Source organism: Dryas octopetala, chromosome 8 (genome assembly GCF_963921425.1).
Source record: "Dryas octopetala chromosome 8, drDryOcto1.1, whole genome shotgun sequence".
In the NCBI taxonomy this organism is placed as follows: Eukaryota; Viridiplantae; Streptophyta; class Magnoliopsida; order Rosales; family Rosaceae; genus Dryas; species Dryas octopetala.
This window is the reverse complement of record NC_141373.1, coordinates 3,303,759-3,324,432: the sequence shown is the minus strand read 5'-3', so window position 1 is coordinate 3,324,432 and position 20,674 is coordinate 3,303,759. Positions and strand designations below refer to the sequence as shown.

The following is a 20,674-nucleotide window of genomic DNA, read 5'->3' as shown; positions in this document are numbered from 1 at the left end:
GGGTTCGATGAAGAAAGGAAACCAAGCAAAACTCAAAGGAACACATTGATTAAAAGTGTACGTGTATTTCAAACCTTATCCCACAATGCCTAAATCCAAAAAGAAATGGCAAAGTTAACTGAGTGCTCATGCATGACAGGGACTATTATTTTCCTATACAGCTTGTCTTCGATCAATAGGAAATCAGAAAGGGGTAACCATTAGGCATAGATTCTCAACACCATGGTGTTCTACTTTTTCTTATGGTTTGGGGTTTGGGTAGTTTGCTGAGATTTTCCTATTTCTGTAACTCAACACCATTGTGTATTTGTGTGTAAGCGTAGGCCTTGGGTTCCCTCAAGGTAACTCTCAATTTTGCTTTTGCATATTTCCTCTGTTTCTTTCGTGTTCAAAATAGGTAAGACCAAGAGTGGTTTGACGAGCTTAGCTAGCTAATTAAATTAAATTAGAAGAGCTAATGAAGCACGAACTGCAGGAATCTGATCAAGAAGACAAGAAGTTGTAGTTCACAACAAGACTGATATTCATGAGCAATGCATAGGCCTTCAAACCAAAGCTGCTGGGAGTACAATCCCACCAATGACGAGGTTAGTAAAGCTAGAGTGCTAGACCATGATTCTTGATCAAATACTCCAATTTAAATTTTATTACACTGGAACGTTTTTTCTTTGAAAATAAAAAAACAAGAATTCTTAAGCAAATTTAAATATATAAATTCTTGATCTCTATATATTTGTTTACTATAAAGTTGGAGAGAACCAAGTGAGTTTAGACCTTAGAGACAAGATAGAACTTGGAAAGGAACGCTCAATTCTTCCGGTATCAAGGTAGAATACACCAACCTCACGACAGTTAAATGGCTCTAACGAACGAAAACCTAAGGATCTATTTTTTGCAAAGAAAATGCAATTTCCTTGTAACTCTCTGAAATCACTTGTTGGGAGGGAGAAGGAACCACAATGTGCCAAAAACAATAGCTGGTCACCAATAGCTGGTACCCTAATTAGAAAGCTGCCAGTCTCCGGGTCAACCTTGAATACTCTAAAAAGACTTGTCCTCGCATATGAAGTGCCAGATTGCATGTCTTCCAAGTCAAGAAAATGAATATATCCATCAGGACCATCACCATTACCAGCTTCTCCTCCTCCATCTTCATCAATATCGTCTTCTTCGTTGTGGTGGTTATCATCTTCATCATGGTGGTTTTCTTCAATATATTCTCCTCTCTTTAAAAAAAGATCAAACACTTGCTGGACTACCAAGACTTCATTGCTGGTTTTTGATTCTAACAAATAATGTGAGTATGTCGTATTCAACCGGACTTCATAGAGATCCTGATGTTCAAATCTCTCATTAACATCGGCCCAGTCTTCTTCTATTTTGCTATAGATCAACTTCAATTCCAATGCATGATCATCTCCAAAGTTTAAGGTGCGAGCAGATGCAACAAGGCCGTTCTGATCATCAGAAACGCAAGAAAGGTCAACCAAGGCGTATAGCATACCAGAAGAAGAAAACAAAATATCAGAAATAAATTCCTCCTCATCATGATCATCTAATAACTGGAATACACTCCAGGTTTTGTCTCCAGGGCTACACAAACCCAATACACCATTAAAAATTGCTCCTACCATACAATATTCTGAATTAATATCTGAGGTAGATAACACAACTTGATTACAGAATTTCAAGGCACCATGGCATTCCCAATCTGTGGTTTTTACGAACTCTTGGAAAGTTGGAATTGTTCCCAAGGATGGAAGTTGGTGTTGGACTCCTGAAATCGGATTGAATAAAAAAAATTTAGAGTTGAGTCCTTCTTCCTGAACCATAATCAACCAACCTTTAGAAGACCCAAAAAACCACCCTCCTCGAACTGCCTTTGGCAGCTTCAACTTGCCAACTTTGCCCTCGGAGAGGCTGGAAAAGCTTAAGTAGTCATTGCAATTTGAGAGTTGATCATGATGAGAGACTACTAACCATGGGAGTTGAGGAGCACCACAGATGTCTCTTCGCATAACAACTGACTGCCAGTGCCGTTCCAGACTTTTTAGAGGCCCCAGGGCGAAAATCTAAAAATGGCCCTTTTGTATATAAAGAAAAAAATTATAAAATTATGTAGGCATATTTTCCATTTACTTTTGCTTGAAAATAAAAAATAAAATGATACTTTCATTAAACATGAGATAATATTATAGTTTGTACAAATTTCAACAAAAAATTTGGGACAATAAATAATCAAAGTTATAGGGCCTTTGGACATACAAGCTTTGAAAAAAAAGTAATTTAAACTTTGAACAAAACCCTAATTTCTTTGGAGACAATGGAGAGGATATGAGGACTAAAGAAGGGATCAAGAGAAATCGATAGTTAATCGAAGAAGAGCATCGAGCTGAAGCCTTGAGAATCAAAAATCTGATCAAATGGATTATGGAGGAACTTCAACTGAGGAAGAGAAATTAAATGATTGAGAGTTGAGAGAGTCTGAGACAGTGAGGGAGGGAGGGAGAGAGAGAAAAATAAAAAACAAAACCCTTATCGTTTAATATAAAAAAACTTTTGACGTTTAAGCTTTTCAATAAAGAAATAAAAGTTTAAAAACTAAATTTAATTATTACTTTAGTTATTATAAATTTAATTTGGGCCTCTTACAAACTTTGGCCTTTTAGATATAAGCCTTGAACACCTTAGTTACTACTTACTAGGCCTCTACATACCATAACTTTAAATTTAATTTTTTTAATATTATAATATATATATATAAAATTGGGCCCCCCTTGAAAGTGGGCCCTGGGCGGTCGCCCCTCCAGCCCTTGCTCAGGGACGGCTCTGCTGACTGCCAAGACTTGCAGACAACGCTTAAGCGTATTCGATCACCTAAATTCAGGCGCTGTAAAATTATCTCCATGACATCGTGAGGTAGTGTCTGCCAGTTGCTGCGCCCATTGTTTCTGTCTATGTTTTGCTTTTTCTTGCTCCCTCTCTTGGATTGGAATGGATTGAAGTAACGGTATAGAGTAACAATCGCAAGGCAACCGATGCATGGGACTATTAGGACCTGAACCTTCATGTTAGATTATATATGCAACTGAAAATCAAGCCACAATATTACACTTGATGATCGATCAAAAAGAAACTAACTAGCGGGCGGCGATGTTCAATATTCAATACAAGGATGCTTTACATTAATTATTATATAAAACAAGTTGGTCCAATTATCCTACTCCAACTAGTATTAGGAATTCCATTCTTGGTTTATTTACTTGGATCACAAGGTTTCCCGTTTGCTTCTTTTTTTTTTTTTTTTTTTTTTAATTTTATATTTTGCCGTCAGATGTTTATTGGTAATAAAATTTCTTAACTATTATCTGAGAACCCAAACACCTAAACCCACATGCAGTTTATACAAAAACCCAGATCGTAATCACAAATTCCTCTCTTAAAATTAAAACTTAAAACCCAGTTAATCAATTCCCTGTAATTGGAGAATTATTAGTGTTCAAATTTGTTCTTTAAATGGAAGTTTCATTTACAAACTTCTGATTACACATATTTGCACTTGCAAGGTCACCTCAGCATGCTATGAAATGGCAGCTAAATCTGTACTGCCTGATGAATTGCGAGCTTCACTTGGTGGACTAACATTTTCATTCTCTAATTCAGGTATAGCTTCTTTTGATCTGTTAAAAGCATCAGAAGGAATGTTTATGCCAGCGAATCCAATCATGACAGACACAGCTCCAAGATAATCAGCAAAATGAGGAGCATGGCCAGTCAGTGTGTCCACGATTGCCGCCAATGGAACCTGAATTGTTAGACCAGCCGTTGCTACTGTGGTGGTTGTTAGAAGAACAGCCTTGGCCCATAAATAATCGCTCAGAACATTATCCAGCAAACCTAAACACAACATAAAAATCCATATGATTTAGCATCCTGAAAATCCATATGGTTTTATATGAAATATGAAACACAACATGAAAATCCATATTATGGATCTATAGCCTGCGTATCTCATGCCTACTACACTCATATCCTACCTAGAAACGAGACCAAGAAGCATGCAAATGGTAAAAATCGGCATTTGAAATTGGCCTATTATCGATAGGTTATACGATAGTAGATTCAGTGGCCAAAAAAAAAAAGGATAGTAGATTAACATTTTACAAGAGACAATACAAACTGGTAACTAAAGTTTAATTTCAAACGAGCTGTATTGACATATAAATGACAAACCAACTTAGGGAAATCACATAATGCTTTTCTGTAGACTATAGATATAACAGTAGCCAAGAGATAGGTGCAATACGGTCTTGCACTTCCTTTCCATACAAATCACCCTACATCTAATTTGTGCTTCTACTTCTGAACAAAGTAACTGATGATATAAAAGTATTGTCCGTGAAACAATGCTAGAAGCTATGAACTCATATATATATAAATATGAACAGAAATTGGAATTATTACTAATGGTCAAATAATAGGGTGGAAGTAAAGAAAATGATATATTCATCCCCTCCCAAAAAGAAATCACATTATTTCTTTGCATTTAGAACTGGGCAAACATATGCATGTTGGTGTGTAAGAATCAATATTATAAGAAGCACCAAAGTTTTCCCAAATTTCATTCACCAAATGACATGGGAAGATGCAAGGCAGCAGCTTAGATGTTAAAGATATATGAGGTTTAGAATGAGACCAAGTATGAACAAATGAATCACTGCTAGCTGTATTTGTTGGCAACCAAAATTTTAAGATTTATTTCAGTGCCTGGAGTACTCCTCTAAGAATACATGCATAGACAAATAGAAAATACAAAGGCAACATCAATACAGGTATCTCCAAGTGACAAAGCATATACTATAAAGGTTAAGTACGAACCTTTACCAACAATGAGACCAATCTGCTCCCAGGTAAGCATATAAAAGGGCTCCAGCTTTGAGAAATGAAGTATAAGGGCAACTGGAAGAAATATAAGAAGATTGGAAAGCCCTAGAAAGCCCAGAAACTGAGCCATACTGGCACGACCACTTTTCTCATCATCCTCATCTGGTAACTTTTTGCGAATCAGGGTAATATACACAGAATACAAGGCTGCCGAGACAAGAGCAAGTATGTCTCCGAGGAGAGGGTTTGAAGCAATTGTACTTAAAGTAGTTCGTGAGTCACCAAGGCTGACAATTATTGTTCCTCCCATGCAAAGAAGCACACTAATAAGCTTCACCAAAGTAAACTTCTCACCTAAGAATGCCAGAGAGACCAAAAAAGTGAAAAGGCTGGATGCACTGCTCAAGATGGTATTCGACTGCATGCAACAAGAAGAATAAACAATCACACCAAAATGATGAAACACATTAACTAACATATGAAGCAAAGCATGCAATATAATATTTAAAAATTCTTACCGTAACTGTAGTATACTTCAATGACAAATTGAAAGTGAGCTGCGCAAAAAACCAAAATGGGGAAATCAATAGGCTAACTTTTGCCACTCGAGTGCGTGTCCAACGCCCTTTTGCATCCACTTGCTTATCGGCAGCTTCGTTGACATTGTCTTGATTCGGTGAAGTCCTAACAAGCTTGTACGATACAAGCGTTGGTTCTGTTTCAATAACTTTTCCATGCTGACTGACTCCCCCTTCTTCTACATGCGCAGATGCATCAGTCTTCACAACTGCAAGACTCCCCCCAAGAAGAGTGGTTTCCTCTGACTCTCCTAATCCTTGCAAAGGGCTACTCTTCTTACCTTTCCAAAACCACAAACCTCCAAAAGAATCCTCCAAATAGCGCCCAATTTCAACTAAGGGAATGTAGATCACAAACAATGAATTGCATATGTATGTGATGAGGAATGGGGACACCCCGGCATCTACAACAGACTGTACTACAAAACTGGCAGCTATCCAGATGGATGCAACAAAAAATATATATACCAAACCTAAAACCCACCTCCAAACTTCACTTTTCATATCTTTCCACTCAATGCCAAATCAAAATAGCTCCAAAATCTTGCCTAACAATTAGTTCTTCAATTTCAGAAGAATTACAAAGCAAACTCTCTGTAGTCACAGAGAATTAAAACCAATGCCCATGTCACTATTAAACCCAAATTTTACCTGAAAATAACAAAAACCCACCAAAATTAACGAAAATCAACAAACAAAAATTGCAGCAAACAATTGTTGAGTAGAGTTAACCCCATAAAACTAAATCGTAGCAAGACACCATCAAAAAGATGCCAATACGATATCAATTTTATTCATTTCACACCCAATAAACCCCATCTTATGCATGCAAACCCATACCGATATATTAATCAATAATTTAATCACATTAAGTTCAACGAGTATTTGAACCAAAAACAAAAATACAAAAAACAAAAAAAGATTGCATTGCGTTGAAGAAGTTTATAGACTGAAACAAACATCTATCGTATCGTAGGGGATGTCAAATGTACCTGCCGTGAGAAACACCATGGATTCAGAGGTTGGATGATTACGCGGAGAGAGAGAAACAGGTTTCGGATTTGTGTTCTTTTTTTGGGATTTTGGATATTCTTACAATCTTACCGGTCGTCAAGTCCACGCGGGACACGTAAAACGTTGGACAGGGAAATTGGTGGCGAGTACACATCAGCCCAGTTAGTTAGGCCCATATGAAAATTTATCTACTGGTTTCTAACCTTCTACGAAGTCCTGTCAAGCCTACACCCAAACCCATTAATTGTTCAATTGTTTGAGTTATGTTTCACTTTCTTCCCCTATAGTTTCAATTATTCTAATTTTGGTCCTGTAATTTATAAATTGTTGCAATTTAATGACACATTAAGAATTTTGTCCATTAATTCGTTAAATTAGTTATTAAATCACTAACAGTATGCAAAGTACATGACCAAAATCGAAATAATTTGTAAAGTACATGACTAAAAACACAACAAATTTGATGATTTGATGAATAAAAATGCTAATATATCTTTAAATTGTAACGATTTGTAAATTGTAGAACTAAAATCATAACAATTGAAACTACATGGATCAAAGTGAAACTTAACTCAAACTATAAGGACCAAAAGTGAACTTTGGCCAATAAAGAAAGAAGAAAAGCTCCTTATAGTTATTATGCACTCATGTGAATGTGACCGTAACATCCCGATGTGATCAATCCATTCTAATGATAATGCGTGTACAATTCTGAATATTTAAGACACTAAACCTTTAATAATATCTTTAAAATTATACATGTGTTATAAATTAAGTAAATTAATCACACAACCATGTAATATCACACAATATGGGGCACGATGAGCTTCAAGAAACACACATTGTGGCTCTAGGTTTATTTCGGTGGCGTTTTATTTAACAAAGTGAAGGAAATTTAAAAGGCATACATCAAACAAGCAATATCAAGCACCAAATGATATTGTGATGTTTGAGTTAGTTGGTATTTGATTTAATTTATTAAGAACTTCAATTTTATGAAGCTTTATAATGATTTATATGCTTAACACATTGGTATTCTATATATGACCTATATCAATTAATTTTTATTTCTATTCAACAGCTTAGTCCCTTCTATGTTGCGCCCCAATCAATAATTAATGGCTCCATGTTATGTAAAATTAACTTTTTCCAGCTCATGCTACATTTTAGTTTCATCCTATTGAATGATCAAACCATCAGTGACATAAAGACGTTTCCATTTCTTGATTTTGATTCTTCATAGGATGTTTAACTATCCTGTCTACATAACAAACTGCACTGGCACTTGACAGTAATATGTTTATGTGCTCCATAGATGAAAAACTATACCCATAGTGAGAACTTTCTGGTGAACATACACATAGCTTTCGCTCTGCTATGTATGCAACATAACATTCTTCAGTGCCTAAGAACTTGAGTAATTCTAATATTATAGTAAACAACGTCTCTAAATGCGAGATCTATCTACTCAAGTGAGTTCCACTTTTATTAGAGATTCTTTTAATCTTGTCAGTAAATGTGATACAAATAGTTTTATTGTCACTTAAAAAGCAACTGGAATATTTTGCGATATTACATTTTATTTTAGATGTGATACATCATACATCCCGGAAGCAGTGACATATATATACAAACCATAAAGTGAGAAACATATGCCTCATATTTGAAATAATCTCATCACATATATTCTTTGTTCCATATATCATGAGTGTATCCTCGTTTAGATCTCAATACCTTCTTCCAATTTGACATGGCTCATATCCATTCCGGGAAAATATCCGAGTAAGAGAATCATAGACATGTATTTTACAATAGAAATTAGCTGTTCTGTAGAAGCAATGTTGTATTTTGCAACTCAGTTTTACAATGAAGAAGCACTTCCACCTCTTGATGCTGCATTGTGCCTGGAAGTTGAACCCCATTCTATGGCTTCTGCTACAGCGCGTTGGCGTTCCCTTGCACTTTCTTCTTCTTCTTCCTGAGAATCCTCCTCGCCGTCTACACTATTTTGTTCAGGTGGTGGAGAGGGAATAGGTGAGGCAGCAATGTCTGGTTCTGTCCCAAGGACACTGAGAGCACTGACCACATCCCTCATCAAAGGCCGGGCGGATGCTTCCTCATGGAGGCACATTGCAGCAACTGCAACTGCTTGATTCAATGCTCTAACTGGGAAATCTCCTTGAAGAAGTGGATCAGCCAGTTCTGGGTACCTACTGGGGTCCTTGAATACTGGTCCTGCCTGTCAAAGACCAAAATTCAAGTAAAAGCACATGTTACACTCTATGATTGTCTTGCAGGAAATGCCAGATTGGTCTAGGATTTAATTGTTTTAAGACAATTTGTAGAATGAATGAATGTCATGAATTGAAGAAGAAAAAAGAAACAATGTGTGGGGAAATTTACCCAAGAAACTAGATTTTGCTCCTTGGTTGGTAATGTGGTGTCAACAGCTCTCCTTCCAGTGATCAATTCCAACAAAACAACTCCAAAACTGTACACATCTGACTTCACAGTGAGTTGGCCTGTTCTTTGGTACTCTGGGGCACAATACCCATATGTACCCATTACTCTTGAAGATACGTGCGACTTGTCTCCAACAGGTCCAAGCTTTGCTAGCCCGAAATCGGAGAGTTTTGCATTGAAATCACTGTCCAGCAAGATGTTGGAAGATTTCAAATCGCGGTAGATTACAGGGGGATTGGCCTTGTCATGCAAATATTCTAGACCCTTGGCAGCTCCAAGAGCTATTTTCATTCTTTTGTACCAATCTAATGGCTTCTGGCTCTCTGAAAGTTCTGAAAATCAAGATACAATGCATGAAGACGTCAGACAGCAGTATAGTTTTTGGATACAGTTGGTAGTAGCTGCACATTTTATGCTTATATATAGCACAGAAATACCCACATGACCAAGAACTTTTACATTATTTGGGATCTTTATGTGCCTTATGTGTGCTTTTCATTGGCACTATAAGGCCAAGTTAGAATTTCAGCAGATGACATCAAATTTGTTTTGTCCCTAAATTACACCCCAAAATACTATCAAATCAATAACTAGATTATTCTATTTCCATTAGTTTTCTCAAGTTTGTTATTAATCTTATAGGGGGCAAAAAGAAATTACAAACACATAGTATATATCGTACCTAATAAATGATCTTCCAGAGATCCCAAGGGCATGTAGTCATACACCAGAAGTCTCTGATCACCATCAGCGCAATACCCAATAAGATTCACTAAATTGTCATGGTGTAAGAGGCTCAACATCAACACCTCAACAAGGAACTCTCTGTTTCCTTGCAAGCCATTCCTGTCAAGTTGCTTCACAGCCGCAATCTGAACCAAGCCAATTGGGTCACTACTCAATCCTTCAAGCAAGATAAAAATTGCGTTATTGAAGGAGCTAAGCAAACCCAAGAGCCACATTACCTGTTCTGTTTTTTCAATTTTCCCCTTGTAAACTCTTCCAAATCCACCCTCACCAATCAGGCATTCCTGCCGGAAGTTCCTTGTTGCTGTCGCCAATTCGCGGAAGCTGAAAGTTTGTGCAGCAATATTAGCATTGTTTGGTTCTTTGTTGTTCGTGGTTTGATCAGCAGGTGCAGGTGCAGGTGCAGGTGCAGCAGCAGCAGCGGGTGGTGGGGGATTTGGTTTATGAACATCTGTTTATACAGTCAATCATTAAGCATCAATGCAGCAACACAAATCAGCATGGAACTTATCCTATTGTCCAAACTCTCTAAGAAACATAACACACAATTCTTCCCCACACAAACGTGAATTGTCTACTATGATTACCATGAAAAAGTTAGAGCATCAAACCCAAAACCAATTGACAATGAATGAAAAAGCCTATGTCATCATATATTATAATGCAAAACTTTACATTTGGGACGTGGGATATATGCTCTTAACACTTAAAAACACACAAGGAATTAGGTGGAAAATGCAACTTACCAGCAGGCTTTGGCTGTTGTGCATGTGCTGCAATATGGCTGGGTTCGCTATGAGGAAGACTGGTAGGCAATTCGCGCCTCTTCACGCTATTTGATCTTTTATGAGCTGCTTTCTTTTCATGGGAAGAAAAGCACGAAAAGCAACTCATTTTGAGTACTAGTTGTATTCAACCCCCCTACAAAAATCTTAAAATCTTTCCAATTATGTATAATAATATATCTCAGTTTATGAACTGCAGATCGACTCAGACACAAAGTTGATCACAAAACCTCACAAAAACTACTTGCACATCATGGGATGCATGCCGAGGAAGAAAGACAATGCCGGTTTTTAAACAGGAACAGAGAAGGACAAGATTATTGAGTTAATTTCTAGAAGCTCCACCACCTGAAAACTAAGACCGGCAAGAAAGTAAAGGGACCGTCCAGGCATGCACCAAATCACGTTGTTATGTCTCTCCCCAGAAAAGGGGAAAGTGAAGGTCAGCAAGACACCAAAATATGGGTTAATATCTTTGGCGTTTCCGCAGAGCATGGAGACAAAACAGCGAAGGAGGTTGGGATTTGCGAATGTGTCTTTAATTGAAGAGAAAAACGTGGGAACCAAATCAACTACAGTTAAATGTGAGATAAAAATAGGTGTAAGATCAATGTTGAGAGAGAGAGAGATGAGATGTCATCGTGGCCAAGATCTATGCATGGTGGTGGTGGCAACGACGTTCATATTTTCAAATGGGACAGCCTAATTTTGTTGGTAATCAATGTCTAAGGATATTATTAGACAATGTGTTTATATTAGTAGAGTATAATATTAATAATATCCACCTATATTATTACACATAAACTAGTTATACCACGTGTCAATATATCAGTTATACAAAATAATTTCTTCACAAGTAGGAATGAAGTAACCATATTGGAATCCACTTCTTACATCAAATTATTATGACGAGTTATTCATAAATACATCAAAAGTAATGCTAGACAAACTATATTGAAATCTACTCTTTTTCATCAAATTCTTATGGCGAGTTGTTAATAGCTAGATACATCAACTATCACATAATGTGGTGTGATATCTTTTAACATTAGTGATGGTAAGAATTAATTGAGCCCGGGCTTGACTTGTCTTAGACTCTTAGTGTTACACTTTTACTTGATATAGTCTCACATTATAGATAGTTGCCTTATATGGTTTTCTTCTTGTTAGTTAAAGTCAACAAAACATAGATTGGCCAAAAAAAAAAGTCAAAAATACATAGCAATTGATTCAGTTGTATGTGACAAAACATCACATTCTTTATTCATGGATCGAGTCCAACATTCACTGAAAGACAAACATTTCAGCCACCACCCTCCCTTTTTTTTTTTCCTGTTTAGGAAGCATCAACTGCAATCTTCACACCCCCATTATAGTGGCCAGAGACACTGCAAATGAAATAGTTGAGTCCCTTCACCAATTTGACTCGATCTTTGCCAGTGGTGAGTGTCTCAGAGCTTGAAGAAGAAGCACTGCAACTACTATACTCATTCACATCAACAACTACCACATTGTGGAAGGATGGATCATAGTTGAAGACTGTAGACAATCAATAAATTGGTCATGTAATATCAACTGAAGCAATGCTTATAGTAAAGAATAGTGAATGATGGGTGTTCTAGTTTTACAAAGAACATCGCCGGCTCTGAACTTCTTCCCATCTGTCCAGTTTTCGACATTGAAAGTCCATCCAGAGTCATCACCGACCGTGTACGTAGTTTTTTGAGCAGACGCAATAGAAAGGAAGAGATGGAGGAGTAGAATAGTGACTATTGCTGTTTGAATTGCACTGCATCTTCCCTGGTGAGACATTCTTGTTGTTATATGATAAAAAGGTGGGAATTGGCAATTGGGAATGGAAGTGAATATCGGAAACATTTTAAGTTGCTTATATAGAGGATGTTCTTATTGAAAAAATATAATGAATTACAGAAGGTGATAGTTTCTGCCAAGAAATATTGATTAAACTAAGGTTCAGTGACTCACATTCTCAACATTGAGAAGTTGCTGCTCATTTTGTTTATTCACTTCTCTGTTTCGCTGGGTTTCCTTTTTTTTGTTTGTACTTGGTAGTCATACTGTTCTCTTCAGGCCAATAAAAAGGGGAAAAAAAACGAAAGAAAACAAAGGAAGGCCTACTGGTGGTTGCTTAAAACATAAAAGATAAAAAAAGGACAGAAAGTTTGCCCGAGTTTATTAATGGGTTGCTTAAGATTTAGAATACTGGTTGCTTAGGATTTGGAATTTACATTAGAAAGTTTTTTAAATGGAAGTACAACTTAATTTCGATCATAAATACACTAATGCAATATTACCACAAAAAAATACTAGTAGGGAATCTGAAATTGAGAAATAAATTGGGCTGTTTGGATGAATTGAAACAAGATTAAGAAAAAACAAGGATTTGCTTGTGAACCACATGATGCCCTAGTATGTAGTTCATATCATCATAATCATCAACCCACCTTCTCACTTCTTACTCATTCCTTCACGGGTCTCGTACGAAGCCAATGAACACATGTACAACCCAAAATTAGGAGATTCCATAGCCTTAAAAGCACAATTTGTATAATTGCTAAGAAATACATGACTAGGTGCATGCATTTCCTAGCTTCAATAAGCCGATAGAGACAGAAGTATTTTTAAGACTCCAATTTAATGTTCTTATTGTTGGCCTGCGTTGGAATGTCAACAAAAGAATAACATGTGACGTTGTATGAAGAAATACATGATAGTCACGACAGAAGAGTACTTAACAGAGCAAACATGCTTCCATTTGCTAAAGTTCAAGTCATAAAGCATCTTCTTAATAGTTATGAACTTGTGAATCTTACCATTCTTGCGTGGTACTATTGTTTCCAACAATAAATGCCAAAACAAATAACAAGCCATTGGAAATAAAATAATTAATTACTCATAACCAATATGATGGATACAGCATTATAACACAATCAATTTATAAGAGTATACAAAAATATGAAGTTATCAACTCTGAGTATTATGAGTTAAGCGATACATTGACCTCAATGTTGGAGTCTGTTAGGATAATGTCTTTTGAATTAGGAGCCTTTGGGTGATCAAGACAATCCAATTTTATCCTCACATGTAGAGGTTTCATAAAGATGAGATCTCTCAAATCTCTGTTTGATTTCAACAAGAACTGAATGCATGAATCTCTTCCCATCTTTCCACTTCTCTCTGAGTTCAAAATATCTGCTATCATTGCTGCATATTTCTCCTGGTTATCCTCTAATAATTCTTGCTTTCTTCCAAGTTTTAAATACAACACTGCATAAACAATAACCTGCATGATGACAAGGTTGCAAACGTTAGCGCAAAATTGACCTGTGAGGATAATTCCCTGAAATTAGGTGAAAGCAAGGAGAGGAAATTACAGAATTATTGATGTTATAAGGCCTTGTTGCAATTTAAGCATGTAAGGAACAATTGACAAGAAAAATGTTGGAATTTCCCAAGTGCAACCAGAGATTCCGTTGCTTTCAAACTACCCAAAAAAAAAAAAAGATATAAATGAATTTGCACACCTCACTTGTTCCAGGACTTGTATTGACAACACAATCAATGCGAACTTTCGCATCTTGAAATCGTATGTCCAAAGTCGTACTATCATCTTCAACAGTCAACTCTGAGTCAGGTGTTGCTATTGAAAAGGCAAGATTGTCCAAGTCATCGTACCATTGTTGGGCAGCACCAACCTGCAAACCCTGACTAGCTGAAATCCAAGCTACTAAAAGCATAGATGTAGAATCTTTGTAGCACAGGATAATGAAAATTAATCTGAAAAAATAATAAGGAATAAAGTAGTTCAGCGAACCTTCTCCACAGATCCTCCTACATCCTCTAGCCCCGACACTTCAGTAGCAGCTCCTCTTGCCCAGCGCCATACAGAACCTTCTTGTAACTGTTCTACAAGCTCAGTGTCCACAGGGATTTCTACTTTTAACTGTATGCCAACTCTACCTGTCACATATACAGCAAAACTCAAGGATCAAATAAGCTCATTAACATATTAAGTTGCATAGTAGAAGCAGCATACTCTACATGAGACCTAAAATTGGGAAGGGAAAAAGGTTAGCAATGACTGGAAAACAATTGTTTATCTGCATATTTAGCTAAATCAATCTTTTCTCTATGAGTCTCAGCATTTTGACTTGATGCCAATAATAAGATGCCAGGAAGCTAAGACAAGGAATGAGCGCAGCATTCCACTAGATTTAAATGTTCTTTAACATCTTCAGCAAACGTTGCTCTTTTGCTTAACTTTGAAATGAAGCATATCATGGCAAGGTCATACACCCAAATTCCAGTTTGAAATATCAAGAAAATAGAGGCAGAATCATTTCAAATGTCACACTGAGTAATGAAGATAATGTCAATAAATACACAAATGAAGGATATTTAACAGTAAGAAAAATACCTGGCAACAAACTGAAACATTCAAGATGATCAATCTCTCCCAGCTGTCCACCAGCACTGTCAAATCAGCAAAAATATGAAGAAAAAAAAATTGGAGTTCATAAGAAAACAAATCAGGAAACCACTGTCATTAGACAGAAAATGGGAAATAATAAAATGATAGGGATTTAAACATACACAGCAAAAACTCTCTCCAAACAGGAAGGCAACCAATAAGGCAATCCAAGGATTCCAAAATTTGAAATCTGGAAGGTGGAACATACTCCAGATTCTTCACTTAGTTTCAAAATACTTTGTCCCACTTCAAAATTACAAGCATTCAAATGAGTAATTAGTATTATAGACAAAGTGCACAACAAACTCACTTGAAAGGCAAAAATAAATAACTCCAGAAAAAATGGTACCCATGTCACAAAGGATTACGTGATTCTGCAACGTGGCGAATGAAGATATAAGACCAGCACATGGGAGCCTCTCTGGTGAGCAGACAGCAGTAGTCTGCTGTTGCAACCAATCATGAGGCATCTGTTTCAACAAGGATACTTTCTCCATGACGTGCGGTCCACAGGCCTCCAAAATCTTCGCGAACCCTTTTAAATCATGATCTTTGACTTGATTTCATGTAGTATAAACAAAGTAGCAAAAGACATAGTTTACCGGAGAGAGAGAGAGAGAGATAACAAACCTTTGACTACTTCCTTTATCTCTCCTGAAGCCAAATTTAGGAGCCATAGAGTTTCAAAGCTGCAGATCAAATCAATTAATCACATCCATGCTTACATAAAGTTGAAATGAGGTTTTGCATGGCATATACTTAAGAACATATGCATTTGTGTATGAGGCTTTGCAATGTAAATTAATTTCAAAAGAATCCATATTCAAGGTACTACCCATAAAGCACTAAAAGTGAATCCCTAATAACACCATGAAAAAACAAGGGAAACACTAAGTGGACCACCAGTTAAAACAATTAACGACAAGCAACTATGAATTTTTGGTTAAGAATAATAACAATTTAGCGTGTTTGTTTTACCTCCGGTTTATAACGAAGAAACTGTCATCAACGGATTTCATCAGATGCCAAGGAAACATTAGTGATTGTAAATCCAATTCTTCAGACCTTGTATCAACATTGTTTCTCAAACCCAACTTGATCATGATCCAGGTCCAAAATTGATTACTCTTCTTATTAGTGTCACACATTGGATAGAGGGTTTCTACAACCCGCCTCCCCATATCAGCTTTCCTGATGGCATGGTTCTAAGTGGATAGAGACCCACACATAGAATGGTAAGTTACAGAACTATGCAATATATTGCCGGTATTAGAAACCACGGATTATAACTTGCAAGTCAATGCATACCTCTGAATCAGCAAAATATAGGCAATCCTCGGCCGCAACATAAAATGAACCTGCAGGGCGCACCAACTTGGCAGATTCAAATTTTCCATCCTCGAAGCCTGGGGAGGAACCAATCTGACACACAAACAATGTAAGTCCAAACTTGAGCTTGAACGTATTTCTTCAATTTATCTTTTACAAATTCAAGCAAATATACAATAAGAAGACATAGTAATAAGATTCAATTTAAATTCTACATGGAAACAAACTAACTGTCTAAGAAGAATTTAGTAAGGCCAATTCTGTAAAAATCAAAAGATGATTCCCAAAGAAGTCATTTCAATAGGGACAAGGAACACTACTTTTCTTTGAGAGATCATAAACTTATAGTTATGCCTGACCCAAGCACTTCAGTAAATAATGAGCATAAATTATGGTTAAGAACTAAAGTGATAATCAGTGTTTTCTGAAAAGCATACATACACAGTCCAGAATCTTTCCTTTTCCATCAAGTACAATAATCCGATGATGATTGCTGTCAGAAAGGAAGAGACGGTTCCCACTTTCATCGGCAGAGATGCAACCTGTAATTGATAGATTTTAGAAAATTAATTTACCAATCTAATCACACCACGTGAACTAACTTGAAAATTATACCAGAAATATGCATGAGTACATGTACATGACAAACAACAGATACAAGACTATTGTAAGTTTACTAAAGATTAGATTCTTTAGTAAGTTTAGAAACAATTTCTTTATTTCGTACATTTTAGAAAGGATTTTACAATGTCTTCAGAACTTCAGAAGCCATGAAACCATTTATTAGTCAAAGTAAATTATAGCCAAATGTTAAAAGGAGTTGAGAGATTTTGATAGTCCTTCACAGCACACAACTCCTATTACAAAGCAGACGCAATGCCGCAAGCCATTGATGCATAAGGAGCCTATACCTGGGAAATAGAAGAGTAAATTCCTCAAAGAGTAGGCAGATGGCTCCTTGATTATCTCATATTGCTTCACCCAAGTGCTTTTCAACTTATTGTGCGACCTGGAACTCCCATCATCTTGCATGTACAACTCATCAACAGCTGCATAGGAGCATTAATACGTCGTGGAAAAGGTTAATAAAGATGATCTTTCCCTAACAAAGTCTAATCAAGATGTAGAAAATGGGAGGAGAGGCAATTTCAATGAGATATAAGACAAGTACCACAGCTTATAAAATTAAGCTCAAGCAGAATCCTAATCTCACTTTATCAGACAAATAAAAGTGATCTCCCAACCAAATTATGCTGCTTTATTATAAAATAGATATGGAATCCTAAATTTTCCTACTAAATTAAACTTTAGAATATCTACCACCAAACAAATACATCCACCAGGCACTAGATAGACACTTTAACAAACTGTAACAAAAATTCTTTCTATGCAGATCCCTTTGTCTCACAGTTACAGTTTCTATGATACATATTGCAATTTTGCTTGTTCCTTCAATCTTTTGTTTCCTCTTTTCTTTTCTTTTTCTTTGAAAAGTGGGGAGGGGGGGGTGGGGACGGGTGTGTGTGTGTAGGTATCTGACTTATTTCTTCTTGCAACAATATAGTATGGTTTACCCTCTGTTGACAAATTTTATAGACTATCTATAACACACCATATCTCCTAAGATGTTGTTTCACATTCTTGATTCGATTTTCTGGCAGAAATTAACCCCCAAAATAAAGATCTTGTTGAAAGCAAGAAGTGCACTGTAAAAGATGTCATGATAATATAGTCAAAACAGTTATAAGAAAAAGAAACATATTGCCCCAAACAAAATTTTAACAATGTCATTCAGGGATAACATAAGTACCTTTGTTAAGAACTCTGAGATCCAGGTCCTTCTCATGGTAAACCACTGGACTTTTAAAATCTTTAAACAAAATGTAGCATGCCCCATTTTCCATCTGATTACAACAAATCCACATGATAATTGTGAGAAAGAAAAGATGATCCAATTACTTCTGTCTGCTAACAGGCCAATGACTTTTTACATAATTATGGATATAATAGTTTCTGTATGCAAAAGTCTTTTCACAAGCTAAACCAAGGATTTTTACCTCACCTCAGTGAAGTTCTTGTCAGATAATATAATGGGAAATGTGATGAATGCATTCACTATATATTGGATTAGGTGACTTCGATCAGCAGCTGAGCAAATCGAACTGCCTGACAGAAAACCCATAACATGGAGCTGAGGAAACCTACAAAGAGCACACACAAAGAAGAGAGAGAGCTTTAGAATGACTACCCACCTAACCCAAATCACCCAATTCTAAGCAGAGAAAACAAATAAATGACACAATAACAACATATTCTGTATAATGCATCCAGTTCTAAGTGGAAAGACACAAACATACGACATTTTGTTTCTTTTACCTCTGTTGAAGTGACTTCAGTTTTTCTAACATGATAACAGGTTCGCAACTAGTTGTTAAAGAAGTTTCAAGAAACTGTCCAGCAAGAACCAAGAAAGTCCCATCTTTTTTAAAGAAATCTTTGCCTTCCTTGGACCTATTCAACCAACAATGGAAAGGGCCTGTACATTAATACAGAAGGTAAATAAGGGACAAAGCACAATAGGAATACAAAATGTGTCAATTAATAAAACAACTAACTTTCTTAAAAACCATCACCCTAGAATAGGAAGGAATATCCGAGGAAGTAATTTGTGTACCTTCAAGCTCATCTAAGGTGGATTTAATGAAGGTTAAGAGATCAAGTTCATGGGTAGACTCGTATGATACTTCTGATGTGGTTGATAGCCTGAAAGAGACTGTCAATCAGAAGACAAAGCTCCAATTACAAAAACAAAAAGAACCCAGAATTCGAAACAAAATTTTGAACTCAACCAAGCAGAAAAACCACAGGTGAAACTCTAGGAAAAAAATTTGCATTTTCATGGGTATTAAGAAAAAGAGAATATCCATAACTCGATCACTAAAATGCATACACATTGAAATAAGAATTCAAAAATTACAGCTGAGCATGACACCCACTCTGTGAAGTCCTTGTACCAGTTCTTTCCCAAGCATGTGATTGAGGAATCGTGGACAAAGCTGACAATTTGGTAGCTGGTCTACATTGTAAATAATGATCACCTAAACATAGACATCATCAAAGATACAATTTTTCAAATCTCAAATGGGCATATTCTACTTCTATTGCAAATTTGCAAAGCTAGGTACACTACCAAAATGGAATTGAATACATTTTGAGATTATGATCTGTGTGTGTGTTACTAGCTCACAGACCAAACGACTTCAAGTTCAGTTGAGATAGAGAGTGAGCTTACAGGAGTGAATTCGCGGCAAAATTCGTGAGATTTCTCTCAAACGCCGATATCTCAGAGCCATTTTTTTTTTACAAAAACTTGTGATTCTCTCACTCTCGGAGTTCGATTTCGTTGAACGTCAACGGCCAACGGAGGGGTTTCGTTATTGGGCTTTAGGGTTTAGGCTTATAGGGTTTAGGCATTGGATTAGGCCGGTTATGCCTCTTTTCTTTTGGGCCATATTCTGGGATTAGTTCGAGACTGCGGGCTTCTAAATATACCCCACTAATTTCTTTTCCCACCCCACCCAAAATTTTTTCTCTTACTATTCCACCTTTGCCCCCAGTTATTAAAAAAAACAACCATTAAACATCAACACCACCGGAGCCCCTCCGCCGGTCCCACCACCAGCGGCCCCCTCCCTCCCTCTCTTCCCCATTCTCTCTCCTCTCTCTTGATTGGAGTTGCCCCTTGAAACTTGGAGTCGGAGGGAGGGAGGGAGGCTAGTGGGGTGGTGTTTTTTGGTTCTGTTTTTTTTTTCTTTAACTGGGGGCAAATATGGAATGTTAAGAGGAGAAAATTTCAAATGGGGTGGGAAAAGATATTGGTGGTCACATTTAGAAATCCCCCAGACTTTGACCAGTATACACCTTCAAGGCTCCCAACTGGTCCAGGCCCAAATACATCCATTAATGAAATCTTCTTCCTCTTCTTTTGCATCTCTACAAGAATGAAGTACTTCTGATATAAACTATTGAAAAAGGAAAAGAAAGTAAATGTAAGATTTCAAAGATTGAAATGGCTGAAGACATCTTTCAATAAATTGAAAGCATTTCCACTTACCACCACCTCCCAACCTTTTATCATGAAACGGTAAGCATGCAACTGTTAAACTGTGAATCTGTGACAGACTTTTCTTTTATCTTTGACTGACATTAAAGTGAATTAAAGTTACTAGTTATTTACCTCTTTAAAGTTGAAAACCAAATATACACATTTTCAAAGCAATAAAATAGCTGAAATTAAAACTTTAAATTTTTAAAGTTCAAACGGCTTAATCATAAACTTGATGGTTATTTTCAAGAAGTTATGATGAGCCATTGCTTGTTCC

The 20,674-nt window shown here is 36.6% G+C and overlaps 4 protein-coding genes and 1 pseudogene across 7 annotated transcripts; all 5 read right to left on the bottom strand.

Moving 5' to 3' along the window:
- Positions 1 to 740: 740 nt before the first annotated feature.
- Positions 741 to 3,070, bottom strand: LOC147276060 (uncharacterized). The gene is made up of 3 exons (XM_086254081.1): positions 2,838 to 3,070; positions 1,121 to 2,046; positions 741 to 1,084 (listed from the first exon to the last, which is right to left on the bottom strand). Exons 1-3 carry the CDS (start codon positions 3,068 to 3,070, stop codon positions 741 to 743), a joined length of 1,503 nt encoding a protein of 500 aa, XP_086110207.1.
- Positions 3,071 to 3,421: 351 nt separating this feature from the next.
- LOC147276059 (EamA-like transporter family) lies at positions 3,422 to 6,592 on the bottom strand. The gene is made up of 4 exons (XM_086254283.1): positions 6,455 to 6,592; positions 5,403 to 6,113; positions 4,879 to 5,302; positions 3,422 to 3,897 (listed from the first exon to the last, which is right to left on the bottom strand). The coding sequence occupies exons 2-4, from the start codon at positions 5,964 to 5,966 to the stop codon at positions 3,581 to 3,583; spliced, it is 1,305 nt and encodes a 434-aa protein (XP_086110409.1). The 5' UTR covers positions 5,967 to 6,113; positions 6,455 to 6,592; the 3' UTR covers positions 3,422 to 3,580.
- A 1,745-nt stretch (positions 6,593 to 8,337) lies between these two features.
- Positions 8,338 to 10,580, bottom strand: LOC147276058 (Protein kinase superfamily protein). 2 transcript variants are annotated; one of them, XM_086255495.1, is made up of 5 exons: positions 10,433 to 10,580; positions 9,905 to 10,137; positions 9,622 to 9,811; positions 8,880 to 9,271; positions 8,338 to 8,715 (listed from the first exon to the last, which is right to left on the bottom strand). In XM_086255495.1, the coding sequence occupies exons 1-5, from the start codon at positions 10,578 to 10,580 to the stop codon at positions 8,338 to 8,340; spliced, it is 1,341 nt and encodes a 446-aa protein (XP_086111621.1). The 2 variants fall into 2 exon arrangements, with proteins under 2 accessions (XP_086111621.1, XP_086111622.1); XM_086255496.1 differs by having other exon boundaries at positions 10,493 to 10,580.
- Positions 10,581 to 11,807: 1,227 nt separating this feature from the next.
- Positions 11,808 to 12,283, bottom strand: LOC147276057 (basic blue protein pseudogene; annotated as a pseudogene).
- A 1,114-nt stretch (positions 12,284 to 13,397) lies between these two features.
- On the bottom strand, positions 13,398 to 19,656 carry EMB1974 (NHL domain-containing protein). Of its 3 annotated transcripts, none has more exons than XM_086254628.1 (17): positions 19,585 to 19,656; positions 19,289 to 19,390; positions 18,967 to 19,065; positions 18,669 to 18,828; positions 18,355 to 18,493; positions 18,103 to 18,196; positions 17,204 to 17,341; positions 16,734 to 16,834; positions 16,272 to 16,385; positions 15,942 to 16,168; positions 15,594 to 15,652; positions 15,313 to 15,498; positions 15,086 to 15,209; positions 14,910 to 14,965; positions 14,307 to 14,452; positions 14,017 to 14,187; positions 13,398 to 13,775 (listed from the first exon to the last, which is right to left on the bottom strand). In XM_086254628.1, the coding sequence occupies exons 1-17, from the start codon at positions 19,643 to 19,645 to the stop codon at positions 13,470 to 13,472; spliced, it is 2,283 nt and encodes a 760-aa protein (XP_086110754.1). In that variant the 5' UTR covers positions 19,646 to 19,656; the 3' UTR covers positions 13,398 to 13,469. The 3 variants fall into 3 exon arrangements, with proteins under 3 accessions (XP_086110754.1, XP_086110755.1, XP_086110756.1); XM_086254629.1 differs by having other exon boundaries at positions 19,307 to 19,390; XM_086254630.1 differs by having other exon boundaries at positions 19,270 to 19,390; positions 19,585 to 19,632.
- Between the last annotated feature and the right edge of the window lie 1,018 nt (positions 19,657 to 20,674).

Bases quoted from the DNA above. Each gene is read 5' to 3' on its own strand.
- LOC147276059 (XM_086254283.1), bottom strand. From the start codon at position 5,966: ATGAAAAGTGAAGTTTGGAGGTGGGTTTTAGGTTTGGTATATATATTT. The intron at 5,303-5,402 runs GTAAGAATTTTT...TGTTGCATGCAG, and splicing joins TGAAGTATACTACAGTTACG to TCGAATACCATCTTGAGCAG. The intron at 3,898-4,878 runs GTTCGTACTTAA...TGTTGTGTTTAG, and splicing joins TGGTCTCATTGTTGGTAAAG to GTTTGCTGGATAATGTTCTG.
- LOC147276060 (XM_086254081.1), bottom strand. From the start codon at position 3,070: ATGAAGGTTCAGGTCCTAATAGTCCCATGCATCGGTTGCCTTGCGATT. The intron at 2,047-2,837 runs GTCAGCAGAGCC...GCCTCTAAAAAG, and splicing joins GTTGTCTGCAAGTCTTGGCA to TCTGGAACGGCACTGGCAGT. The intron at 1,085-1,120 runs GTCCTGATGGAT...TTGACTTGGAAG, and splicing joins AGAAGCTGGTAATGGTGATG to ACATGCAATCTGGCACTTCA.
- LOC147276058 (XM_086255495.1), bottom strand. From the start codon at position 10,580: ATGAGTTGCTTTTCGTGCTTTTCTTCCCATGAAAAGAAAGCAGCTCAT. The intron at 9,272-9,621 runs GTACGATATATA...CTTGATTTTCAG, and splicing joins TCTGGAAGATCATTTATTAG to AACTTTCAGAGAGCCAGAAG. The intron at 8,716-8,879 runs GTAAATTTCCCC...GGTCTTTGACAG, and splicing joins AGCAAAATCTAGTTTCTTGG to GCAGGACCAGTATTCAAGGA.
- EMB1974 (XM_086254628.1), bottom strand. From the start codon at position 19,645: ATGGCTCTGAGATATCGGCGTTTGAGAGAAATCTCACGAATTTTGCCG. The intron at 18,494-18,668 runs GTAAAAGAAACA...TGCTCTTTGTAG, and splicing joins CTGAAGTCACTTCAACAGAG to GTTTCCTCAGCTCCATGTTA. The intron at 18,197-18,354 runs GTGAGGTAAAAA...TGTTGTAATCAG, and splicing joins CTGACAAGAACTTCACTGAG to ATGGAAAATGGGGCATGCTA.